A 13,345-nucleotide genomic window follows, 5' to 3' on the forward strand; every position below is an offset into this window, starting at 1 on the left:
CCTTACTTACCCTTTTGTTGTCAGCCGGGCTGTGATAGAACTGAGCAATGACCGCTTGGCTAGTATTTCCTGGACCAAAGTTGAATTTCTCCGATATCTTCTTAAACGTCTTCCCATAGTCATAAGACACATAAACCTAGCAAGAGAAAATGCTGAGGTTACAAACAATAAAGGATGCTGGTTTCTCAGGTTCTCATATCATTTTCATGGAATTATTATTATATTACTATCTGAATATCTGCCATCCTCTCCTTCCACAGGAGGTTCACCCGTCCTCTTCTCTGATCTCCTTCCATCAGCAAGAAGATGGCTTTGAAACTGGTTGATCCAGAAGAGTATTTGAAAGGGGTTGTTTGTCCTATTCTCATTGTTAAATCTTAAATGTTTTTAAACTGTTTTGAAATTATAGCTTACAGGTGATCTTATTTGTTGTTTCTCCAAACAATTTCTCATTTCTAATTAGTACTATCAATGTTAAGGAATGCTGGAGGCTGTAGTCCATCAAGATCTGGAGAACTTCATGATTCCCATCCTTGTTCTAACTCCATATTTCAGTATAGGCAGTCCTTCACATTTGTGGGTTTCACCATTAGGGATTTGATCGTTTACACTTCAATTAATGTGTTCTCTCTAGGAATATTGAGGTCCTCTGAAAGCTGGCCATACATTGGTGCTGGAGGTCCTACAGATTTTTACAGAAAGCATTTCCCTAGGCACCTGTAGATCCTCCAACGAGATTCTATGATCAACGTCTTCTGGAGGTTGACCATAAAGGTATGTTGGAAGATACTTCTAGAGCAGTATGGGTCCCCAGGTGGTTTGACCTATAACTCCCAGAAATCCCAGCCAGTTGACCAACTGTTAGGATCTCTGAGAGTTGAAGGCCAAAACATCTGAGAAACTACAGGTTGAGAACCACTGTTCTAGAGAGAACACTTCTCTAGACACTTGTAGAGTCTAGACCAGTGGTTTTCAACCTGTGGATCCCCAGATGTTTTAGCCTTCAACTCCTGGAAATCCAAACAGCAGGTAAACTGGCTGGATTTCTGGGAGTTGTAGACCAAAACACCTGGGGACCCACAAGTTGAGAACCACTGGTCTAGGGTAACTCTATGGGCAACTTCTTCTGTAGGTTGCTCACAGAGTTGTTTTGGAAGTCCTAGAAATTCTTTTAGAGAACAGTTGCTGAGGTATCTGTAGGTCACCCATTTTGATTCTATGGTCAACATCTTCTGGAAGTCCTAGAGATTCCTAGATAAAATACTTCTTCAGAATGACTCTATGGGCAATACCAACAGAGGCTGATCACAGAGTCGTGCTGAAGGACACAGAGAACCATAGAAAGACATTCTCACATGACTTTATGATTTTTTGTACTTTTGTGGGGGATACTATGCCCCTAACCCTGATTGATGGGGACCCTGCTATATACCGTATATACTTGAGTATAAGCCGACCCGAATATAAGCCGAGGCACCTAATTTTACCACAAAAAAACTGGGAAAACATTGACTCCAGTATAATCCGAGGGTGGTACATTTCAGAAATAAAAAGATACCAATAAAATTACATTAATTGAGGCATCAGTAGGTTAAATGTTTTTGAACATTTACATAAAGTTCAAATTTAAGATAAGACTGTCCAACTCTGATCAAATCGTTATTCTCATCTTCTTCAATGTAAATGTGCTTATGTATCCTTTTAATAATAATAGAGTAAAATAATAAATGTAATAATAGAGTAAAATAATAAATGCAATAATAATAATAAGACCAGAGTGAAATAATAAATGTATTATTATTATTATTATTATTAATAATAATAATAATAATAATAATAATAATAATAATAATACAGTAGAGTCTCACTTATCCAACATTCGCTTATCCAACGTTCTGGATTATCCAACGCATTTTTGTAGTCAATGTTTTCAATACATTGTGATATTTTGGTGCTAAATTCGTAAATACAGTAATTACTACATTGCATTAGTGCGCATTGAACTACTTTTTCTGTCAAATTTGTTGTATAACATGATGTTTTGGTGTTTAATTTGTAAAATCATAACCTAATTTGGTGTTTAATAGGCATCTCCTTAATCTCTCCTTATTATCCAAGATATTCACTTATCCAACGTTGTGCTGGCCCGTTTATGTTGGATAAGTGAGACTCTACTGTAATAATAGAGTAAAATAAAAGTAATAGTAGCAACAATAATACAGAAAAAGAATAAATGTAATAATCCCAATAATAATAGAGAAAAATAATAAATATACCATATATTCTCGAGTATAAGTTGACCCAAATATAAGCCAACCAGGACCCTCACCCAAGTATAAGCTGAGGGGGGCTTTTTCAGTCTTAAAAAAAGGGCTGAAAAACTAGTCTTATACTCGAGTATATACAGTATATCACCAGCCCCAGTACATCTTGGGATCTTATCTTACTGGTTACTGAAATGGGAGGGAAAGATGACACAGGAGGGATCTCCAGGAAAAAGAAAACTTCTATCATAGGAGGAGTAACATTCCATGACAGAATTTTAAATACATTTTTGACAACTCCAGTTCTATCCCAAATCTCAATATTGTTTTTAGAGTATCATCGGGAAGCTTCTCTTTACGTGCTTGGACTGGCAAACAAAACAAACACGATTACTCACTGTCAAGAAAGAAATGAGTCAGAATTTGATTCATAGCATCATGTCCTCCCCTTAAAATTAAAAAATGGAAATAAGAAATACTCACATCGCTTAACTTGGGACCCATCAAGGCTAAACTATCCCGAGCCAGAGCCACAATCACATTGCTCTTCTCTCCGGCCCAATGGACCACCATCTGGTTGTGTGAATCATTCAGGCTAACCTGGGAAGGAAAGAGACAAAAGCAAAGGAAGAGCCTTGTTAAAAGCATACAAAGTGCAGCTCCAAACATGGATATAAAGAATACACTGAGGGGAGGCTTAAATGATGACATTCTCTTATTACACTAGGTTTTGTTCCTGAGTTATAAGTGTCATTTTCTTAAAAAACACTAGCTGTGCCCGGCCACGCGTTGCTGTGGCGAAGTATGGTGGGATGGGAAATAAAGTACTGAGGAATTGGTGGTGGTAAAGGTAAAGGGTAAAAGTTTTACCTAACATTAAGTCCATTATAAATGAGTTATATAGCTGTGTGGAAGGGCCTTGAGTCTACACTGCCATATAATCCAGTTAAAATCAGATAATCTGTATTTTAAAGGCAGTGTGGAAGAGGCCTAACTCTGCCTGTCCCCTGGGCTGAGTGGGTTGCTAGGAAACCAAGTGGGCGGAGCTTAGCCTTCTAACTGGCAGCAATTGGATGAAAACAATTATTCTTCTCCCTCTAACTAGCAACTTTGGCAGTACCGTATATACTTGAAGATAAGCAGAGTTTTTCAGCCCTTTTCAGTCTTTGCAAATCCTATATACATATAGATATCTAGAGATTTCCATGTACCTGTATATCTGTATCTATTTTTCTTTTCTTTTTGTTGTATGAACGTAGAGGCATGGATGAGCGGTTGTGCTGCCAAGTTTAGTGTTTTTGGGATGTGTAGTTTTGTTGTTTTGTCCTAGGTAGGCCGAAATTTCATTACCCTTTTATATATATAGATTGAAAGGGTTTATTTAAAGTGCAATTGTTTTTGCAGGACTTCCTGTAGTACATTTTGCTCTAGTTTTTCAATGAATATCTCAGAGTCGCAACCAATTTAACATAGTTTGTGGCAGCCACAAAAACAATCTTTCTGGAGGATAGCAACTACTTTTAAAGTAAGTGCCGCACAATGAAACAGGAAACAATGCTTTCAAACCAGTAAACATTTTTTTTAAAAAGCCATATTATTATATTTGGGGATACATTTCTGATTTAGTGACATTCAGTCGGAACCCCACAGATGGTCACTTCTCCCTATCAAGCTCCTCGGAGATGCACACGCAGCAAATGTCAAAACCTATGAGCCAGATATTTCTTCTATGCCTTTGGCTTTCAACGATCAAATGTAACCCTTTTCATTGTGCCAAGCCATGTCTAATATGCCTGGAGACTTAACTGTGAAACTCAGAAGTTGACACAAAATCCGAAATATATTTATTTATTCCAGTTGATGACCAGCAACAAAAAATGTACAAGCATCAGAATAGAATAGAGACATTTACATTAAGAAACACTATCAAAAGCAAGGTTAAAACCCAGTATTGAATATGGTAGTTAAAACGTCATTAAACATTTATATGTTTATGACAAAGGTAAATACTGAAGTAAATATTAAAACCTTCTAAGACTGTGACAACATCTTGCGCCGACAAGTTATTGCTGCTGCACAAAAGCTAGCAACTTTGGCAGTACCGTATATACTCGAACATAAGCAGAGTTTTTCAGCCCTTTTCAGTCTATGCAAATCCTATATACATATAGATATCTAGAGATTTCCGTGTACCTGTATAGCTGTATCTATGTGTATACATTATTTTATGTATGAATTTTCGCCTCACATGTTTGCAAGTCTTTGCAAATATAATTATCTATATATAGAGAGATGTCTAGATATATATATATATATATATATATATATATATATATATATATGAATACAGATATATAGGGCTTGCAAATATTGCAGGGGAAATGCACACACATACACATACACACAGAGATTTCTAGATACATATAAACATAAATATATAGGGCTTGCAAATATTGCAGGAGGAAAATGCACACATATAGAGAGAGGATTTGCAAACGTTTCAGGGGGAAATGCATATGTGAAATTAGTATATATAATTATAGATCTATATCTAGCTCGCAACTGGCCTGAGTCCCCATGGGAAGAAAGGGCAGGGTTCAAATTGAAGTTATCATTATTATTATTGTTAATACTGTATTGTTTTTGTTGACCCTACTTTTCCACTTACAGAGCAAGTTTACTGTTTTTCTTTGAAATACAGTAAATATTCAAAAACATTTAACCTACTGATACCTCAATATAATTTCATTGGGATCTACAGTAGAGTCTCACTTATCCAACACTCGCTTATCCAACATTCTGGATTATCCAACGCATTTTTGTAGTCAATGTTTTTCAATATATCGTGATATTTTAGTGCTAAATTCATAAATACAGTAATTACTACATAGCATTACTGCGTATTGAACTACTTTTTCTGCCAAATTTGTTGTCTAACATGATGTTTTGGTGTTTCATTTGTAAAATCATAACCTAATTTGATATTTAATAGGCTTTTCCTTAACGCCTCCTTATTATCCAACATATTCGCTTATCCAACATTCTGCCAGCCCGTTTATGTTGGATAAGTGAGACTCTACTGTATTTTCATTTTGAAATTTACCAGTAGCTGCTGCATTTTCCACCCTTGGCTTATACTCGAGTCAGTAAGTTTCCCCAGTTTTTTGTAGTAAAATTAGGTGCCTCGGCTTATATTGGGGTCGGCTTATACTCGAATATATACAGAAATTTTGGGGTCCAAAATATGCATGCTCTCTTCCATATTCCTTAGTAACCCGGCGGCCGTGTTCTCCTTTACAAACACCCTTCAATGGCAGCCCCAAACAGAGAATATTGAGGCAGTCTAGTTTTGAACAAAACCAAGGCTGTGTGACAATGGCTTGCTTTTTTTTCTAATCCAGGAAAGGGTACAGCCTGCGCACACAAGCCAAAACAGTCTCAAAAAGAATACAGCTTGATTTGCAGAAGACAAGCCTAATCCGGCATTGTCCCAGAAGCTTTGGGTTCCTGGGATTAAAAGGCACACATAATAACAGGTTTCGTTCTCCTGCATTATTGCTCCACTTCCTCAGGTCTCTGGCTCCCTTCCGCTCGCTATTCATCCACAGTTCTGCATCAGAAGGCAAGGACAATCGCCCACAAGGCAACCATGGGCTTGTTTGGTACACCGTGCGGGGAGGGAGAGGCACTTCCAAGGCCAAGGACTGCATTGCAAACTCAGCTTCCCTGAAAAAAATTCAATCTCCAGTTTAAACATGGAAAATTTTCAAAATTTTCCAGGTTAAACGTTATGAATAAGAATAATAATAAAAAATGTTGGCGAGGGTGCCAGGAAATTGGAACCTGCATGCATATGTGGTGGGATTGTAAACATGTAAAGGATTTTTGGGAATTGGTTATAAGGGAAATAGAAATATTAGGAATATAAAAATCAGAAGGAATCCAGTGGAAATATTACTTTTAATTAAAAAAGAGGATGAGAAAGCTAAGAGGGAAAAAATTAATAGACATGCTATTAACAGCAGCTAGATTACTAATTGCAAAATATTGGAAAGGAGAAATGAAAATACCAATTAATGAATGGTATAAAGAAGTCTGGATAATGGCACTGAATGACAAGCTAACATCAAATTTACAAGTCAAGAAGGGATAATGGAAAAAATAAACTTTGAAAGTACAGTAAAGTCTCACTTATCCAAGCTTCGCTTATCCAAGCCTCTGGATAATCCAAGCCATTTTTGTAGTCAGTGTTTTCAATACAGTAGAGTCTCACTTATCCAACACTCACTTATCCAACATTCTGGATTATCCAACGCATTTTTGTAGTCAATGTTTTCAATATATCGTGATATTTTGGTGCTAAATTCGTAAATATGGTATTACTACATAGCATTACTGCATATTGAACTACTTTTTCTGTCAAATTTGTTGTGTAACATGAACTTTTGGTGCTTAATTTGTAAAATCATAACCTAATTTGATGTTTAATAGGCTTTTTCTTAATCCCTCCTTATTATCCAACATATTCGCTTATCCAAGCTTCTGCCGGCCCATTTAGCTTGGGTAAGTGAGATTCTACTGTATTTGGAGAAAGTTTTTAGAAAAAATATTGGAAAAAGAAGATGGGAATTTACTGTATATACTCGAGTATAAGCTTAGTTTTTCAGCCCTTTTTTTAAGACTGAAAAAGCCCCACTTGGCTTGTACTTTGGCTTATATTTGGGCCAGCTTATACTCAAGAATATATGGTACATTTATTATTTTTGTCTATTATTATTGGTATTATTACATTTATTATTTTTCTCTACTGTTGCTACTATTACATTTATTTTGCTCTTTTTTATTATTATTAATACATTTAATATTTCACTCGAATTTCTGAAATTTACCTCCCTCGGCTTATACTGGAGTCAATGTTTTCCCAGGGGTTTTTTTGTGGTAAAATTAGGTGCCTCAGTTTATATTCGGGTCGGCTTATACTCGAGTATATACGGTACCTCAAAATGAAGAATTGAAATTTTGATGGGACTTTAGAAGAAGAGATGGCTCTGGAGAAGGAGAGCACAGGGGTGAATGTAAATAAAAGAGAGGGAAATGTATAGAATCTATATATATCAAAGAGTGATGGCATCACGGCGACTCACAAAACAACAAAACTACAGGCCCCCCAACCTCGAAATCTGACAACACAACCCATCATCCACGGCTCTAGGTTGATACAACAAAAAGAAAAGAAAAATAAAGTCCTAATTAGAGAGAGAGGAATAATTGCTTTTATCCAATTGCTGCCAGTTAGAAGCCTAAGCTCCTCCAACTTGGTCTCCTAGCAACCCAATAAAAAATAATAAAAAAACACTAAAAAATAATTAAAAACACTAAATAAATTAATACAATAAAATACTATAATAACAGAAAATAACTAAAAATAGTACAAGAAAATAATAAAATATAATAAATAAAAAGATAACTTACAATAAAATTAATTTAAAAATACAAATAACGTCAAATAAAAATTACACAACAATTTTTAACCAATACCACCACCACTTTGCCACAGCAACGTGTGGCCGGGCACAGCTAGTATGTTTATATAACTGTACCTTTTTCTCAAATAATAATAATAATAATAAAAGAATATTTAATAGGAAAAAAAGAAAAAACTTCCATCTCCAACTGTAGCATTACTGTAAGAAGGCCGTCCCTTGATCCCTTCATTCTTCTTTCAGAGCCACCTTTGCTCTGATTAGAAGGGGTTCAAGTATTAATGCATGTTAAACACTGTAGACTTTACAAGCAAATAAAAATCAAAGCTAAACGGCTTTCAAGAAGAGCTACGCCGCAGCTAGCGATGGTGAGAATGAGCCCCAGGGAATACTATTGCCTGTTCGGGTTACATCAAGACACGCAGAAATCCGGAGCGAGTCTTTCAACGCTCAGCTTTGTTCTCCTCGGGAATCTGCGATCAGAGCATAATGAGAAGTGGAGCTGAGGTTCATATAGGACACCCGAGTTCGAGGAAATATTTAAAAATGAGCAAGTCTCCAAAGTCCCAATAAACGTCTTTCCAAAGGTTCTCGAAGAACTCTGATGTGAAATCAGCGATCATAACATGTCATGTAAAATGAGTCTCAAATACATTGGAAAACAGAAAAATGGCTCTCTTGCCCATGTGGTCATGTTTTCTTTTATGTAAGTCTCTTCTGTTTCCCAAATCAGCAGCTGTTGATATAGCACTTTGATTACTTTCGTTTCTAGTTTTAAAACTTTATTGTGTCATTTCTCTCAAATCCTATTTGACTGTCTATTTTGAAACCTTTTCTGATCTGCCAATAATTTAACCAGGTTATAGATGATTGTATTTGTTTTACCTCCTCATATGATTTTAGCATTATTCCCTGATTATCTATTTTTACCAATTGTTTATATGTCAACCATCTTTCCCTAGGTGTCACTCTCAATTTGGAGGAGTGGGAAAGATGTTGGCAAAAGAGACTAAAATATACATATTCCATAACACTAAAGGAAAGCTGGTACAAAATCTTCTTCAGGTGGTACATCACTCCGGCAAAATTGGCAAAATTTAACAAGAGTAAGAACGGGGAAGAATGCTGGAAATGTAGGAAAGAGAAGGGAGATTTTTTTCACATGTGGTGGGGTTGCAAGAAGATTAAAAGGTTTTGGAGAACAATACAGAAAGAAATGGAGATCGTATTACAAATAAAACTTGTACTAAAACCAGAATATTTTCTATTAGGGTTAACGGACTTTTTCACGGACTCAAATGACGAAAAATTGTTTATATACATGATAAGCGCAGCTAGAATCACGATTGCAAAACTGTGGAAAACAGAGGAGACAACAGAGCTGAGAATATTAGGATCATCGAATCACAGAATCGTAGAGTTAGAAAAGACCTCATGGGCCATCCAGTCCAACCCCATTCTGACAAGAAGCAGGAAAATTGCATTCAAAATACCCCCATCCAATGTCTGTGTGTGAAGGAGCCTCCACCACACTCCAGGGCAGAGAGTTCCACTGCTGAACAGCTCTCACAATGAGGAAGTTGAAGTCAACAATGTCTGGAGGACCACACAACTCCTGATTTCATCCAAACTCAAGGTAGTCCCATTGATGTTGATTTTAGTTCAATGGTTCTCAACCTGTGGGTCCCCAGACAAAATGGCCTTCAGCTCCCACAAATCAACTGGCTGGGATTTCTGGGAGTTGTAGGTCAAAACACCTAGGGACCCACAGGTTGAGAACCACTGATCTACATGGTCCAATCCCACAAATGGGACTTGCAGTTTAATGAAAAATTTAGAATTTAATATCGCCAATTCACAAAGTTCAGGACTTAACACTTGATCATATAATCACCAGCAAAATACAACAAATCTGTTCCACCATCTGCATGGAATAGATGATGACAACTGGCATTTTTTATCAAGGATGGACAATATGTGACCCTCCAGAAGAAGTTGGGTTCTCACTTCTATCATTGGCAATGGCTGATAGGAGTTGCAGTCCAATATCTGGATGGCTACACTCTGTAGATCAGAGGTCCCCAAACTTTTTAAACAGGGGGCCAGTTCACGGTCCCTCAGACCATTGGAGGGCCGGACTATAGTTGGAAAAATACCTAAAAACGAATTCCTATGCACACTGCACATCTCTTATTTTGAAGTTTAAAAAAGGGAAGAAATACAGCCTCAATGTTAATAATAATTATAATAAAAATAAAAGAGGGTTGGAAAGAGACACCTTGGGCCCTCTAGTCAAAACCCCTTCTATCTTTGTGCACCAAAAGCACAAGCAAACCACCCCTGACAGATGGCCACTAAGCCTCAATGTTGTTAATAATAATAATCATCATCATCATCATCATCATCATCCATCACATAGTCCTAAAACTCCGGGGAACTTGTGATTTTGTCATATGAAATCCAGCATATATATATCATTTTCTGTGTTATACTGTGTCTTTGAGTGAATAATAATAATAATAATAATAATAATAATAATAATAATAATAATAGAGGATTGGAAAAAGACTCCTTGGGTCATTTAGTCCAACCCCCTTCTGCCTTTGTGCACCAAAAGCACTGGCAAAGCACCCCTAAATAAATTATTAATCAAATAATGATTAAAATACTATTATAAACAAGCAAAGCTTTGGAAGGCACGCAACAGGTGAGGGAGGAGGGGGGAGCTGCCATTGTGAGGGCCGGATAAATGGCTTCAATGGGCCGCATGTGGCCCCCGGGCCTTAGTTTGGGGATCCCTGCTGTAGATCAATGGTTCTCATGATAGCCATGTACAAATACGTGAAGGGAAGTCATAGGGAGGAGGGAGCAAGATTGTTTTCTGCTGCCCTGCAGACTAGGACACGGAACAATGGCTTCAAACTACAGGAAAGGAGATTCCACCTGAACATCAGGAAGAACTTCCTCACTGTGAGAAGAGCTGTTCAGCAGTGGAACTCTCTCCCCGGGGCCGTGGTGGAGGCTCCTTCTTTGGAGGCTTTTAAGCAGAGGCTGGATGGCCATCTGTCAGGGGTGCTTTAAATGCGATTTCCTGCTTCTTAGCAGGGGGTTGGACTGGATGGCCCATGTGGTCTCTTCCAACTCTACTATTCCATGATTCTATGATTCTATGATTCAACTTGTGGATCCCCAGATGTTTTGGCCTTCAACTCCCCGAAATCCTAACAGCTTGTTAATTGGCTGGGATTTCTAGGAGTTGTAGGCCAAAACACCTGGGGACCCACAGGTTTGAGAACCACTGATGTAGATTATGTTGGAGTGCAACTCCTAGCACTCCTCACCATTGGCTATGTGAGCTAGGGCTGCTTGGAGATGCCCACTGCTGCGTTCAATTGTTGTTTCTTTCACAGCATTATCAGACTGTCTCCCAACATATTTCAGATGGTTGCATCATGCACTACCCAAGGGAGGTTCAGATATTGTTCATCTCATCCTCCTGATCTTCGGGCGGTTTTTCAGCCTCATCTCACAGCACCATCAGGCTGGTCAAGAACGGGTAGCTTATGCCAAGGCCACCCAATGAGTTTTAGCAACTAAGTGGGGATTTTGATTATTCCCACACTCAGGCTCTGTGTCCTAGCCGTGGGGCCTTCCACTGTTTCACTGGCTCCAAGTGCAAAAGGTGCCCATCAATGGTCTGAGAAGTACACATAAGCAGCACAAATCAGGACACAGCTAGAACAAAAAGGGGCCTCCAAAGCCAACAAATCAGCAAAGAGAGAGACTTGCAATGTTTGGGAACAAGTGAGAAATGTGTGAGGATACGACTTTGGGATTTTGGGGTCGTTGGGTTAAGGAGGGGAAGCTTTCCAAAGTAGAACAGAAGGGCCACTTAATGTGTCGTCTGTCTCTCTGCTTCTATTTTGTTAATTCATTTATGAAGACACCTGTCTGTTAAAATAATAATAATAATTATAATAACTTATTATTATTATAATTATTATATTATATTATTATATATTAATTATAATAATAATAATAATTAATAATAACAACTATGTGGCCCAAATGATTCATTGGAACTTATGCCTCAAGTACCACCTCCCAGCAGCAAAGAACTAGTGGGATCACAAACCTGCAAAAGTATTAGAAAATGAGCACGCAAAGATACTGTGGGACTTCCGAATCCAGACAACACAACACACCAGACATCACAGTTGTGGAAAAGAAAAAGGTTTGGATCATTGATGTCGCCATCCCAGGTGACAGTCGCATTGACGAAAAACAACAGGAAAAACTCAGCCGCTATCAGGACCTCAACATTGAACTTCAAAGACTCTGGCAGAAACCAGTGCAGGTGGTCCCGGTGGTGATGGGCACACTGGGTGCCGTGCCAAAAGATCTCAGCCGGCATTTGGAAACAATAGACATTGACAAAATTACGATCTGCCAGCTGCAAAAGGCCACCCTACTGGGATCTGCACTCATTATCCGAAAATACATCACACAGTCCTAGACACTTGGGAAGTGTTCGACTTGTGATTTTGTGATACGAAATCCAGCATATCTATCTTGTTTGCTGTGTCATAATAATAATAATAACTTTATTTTTATACCCTGCCTCTATCTCCCCAAAGGGGACTCAGGGTGGCTTACATGGGGCCAAGCCCAAATAAAAACAATAGCAATATAAAACACCACAATAGACAAAAGACATGCACAATTATAAAAATTTAAACATTAGCCAATAAAAACAAATGACAAGAACTAATAAAAACATGGATTAAAACGGAGAGGTTGTAAAAGTAGACTGGGTAAGGTGCACCCTATAAATATTGTAAACACGAGGTGACTGATAAAGTGCTGCAAATTCTTGGAAGTGCAAATTGGGATGGGAATAAAACTGTAACAACATCCTAAGCAGTCTGATGGAAATATAACAGCTTCCCATTCTTAGGATATGAGTACAAATGATTCAATGTAGACGCATGCATCATGCGAAACACCAGCTCAAGGGAATCCGAATCCTGAGACTGAAAAAGAAGGGACTGGAAGGTGAATCCACTGAATGCAAATGAAAAACAGCCATCAAGGGGGAGATTAGAGGATTTCTGAATCCGTCTCAATTAGTGAAATACACTTACAGACTACACCAGCAGCAAAGGAGACTTTTTTTTTCCTTTTGTAATCATTGAAACTTTGCTTTGAGGAGCCAGCTGGTGCGGGAATAATTGGAGAATTAAATGCATCCGCTAGGATATGACGGAGGGAGGTTCCTGATCTCGAGGGCTCAGCAGCTGTTTCCATGGGCACAGGGAATCGGTTTGGCATATTACCAAAAAAGGGTAGATTAAAGAAAAATACCTGCTGGGAAACTCATTGGGAAAGGCCTCTAATCTAGGAGAATGGCATTGACAGTCCCCAAGTTGCAAACTTCCGACTAAGAATGACTAAGAATGGGGGTGAGACAACAGGAAGGGGGAGAAATCTAACCCTCGGAAGGGAAATTAACTCCTGGAAGAGTTATCACAAGGAAAAGGTGTCTCAATTGAAGCCTTATCGCCAATCCTTGTTTCCACAACAAGCCAAATTTTTCAA

The 13,345-nt window shown here is 38.1% G+C and overlaps 1 protein-coding gene across 4 annotated transcripts in view; it reads right to left on the bottom strand.

The window, feature by feature from the left end:
* sorl1 (sortilin related receptor 1) overlaps positions 1-13,345 on the bottom strand; it is a 121,269-nt gene that overhangs the window by 82,724 nt on the left and 25,200 nt on the right. For all 4 annotated transcript variants that reach the window (XR_010000494.1, XR_010000495.1, XM_062961415.1 and 1 more), the window contains exons 2-3: positions 2,748-2,864; positions 11-136 (exon numbers count right to left, since the gene is read on the bottom strand). Coding sequence is in view for 2 of the 4 variants with exons in the window: in XM_062961415.1 (XP_062817485.1) it covers positions 11-136; positions 2,748-2,864 (243 nt within the window). In the remaining 2 variants the exon portion in view is untranslated. The remainder of the gene's footprint in view (positions 1-10; positions 137-2,747; positions 2,865-13,345) is intronic.

The sequence above is a fragment of the Anolis carolinensis genome, unplaced genomic scaffold, assembly GCF_035594765.1.
Source record: "Anolis carolinensis isolate JA03-04 unplaced genomic scaffold, rAnoCar3.1.pri scaffold_8, whole genome shotgun sequence".
Classification (NCBI taxonomy): Eukaryota; Metazoa; Chordata; class Lepidosauria; order Squamata; family Dactyloidae; genus Anolis; species Anolis carolinensis.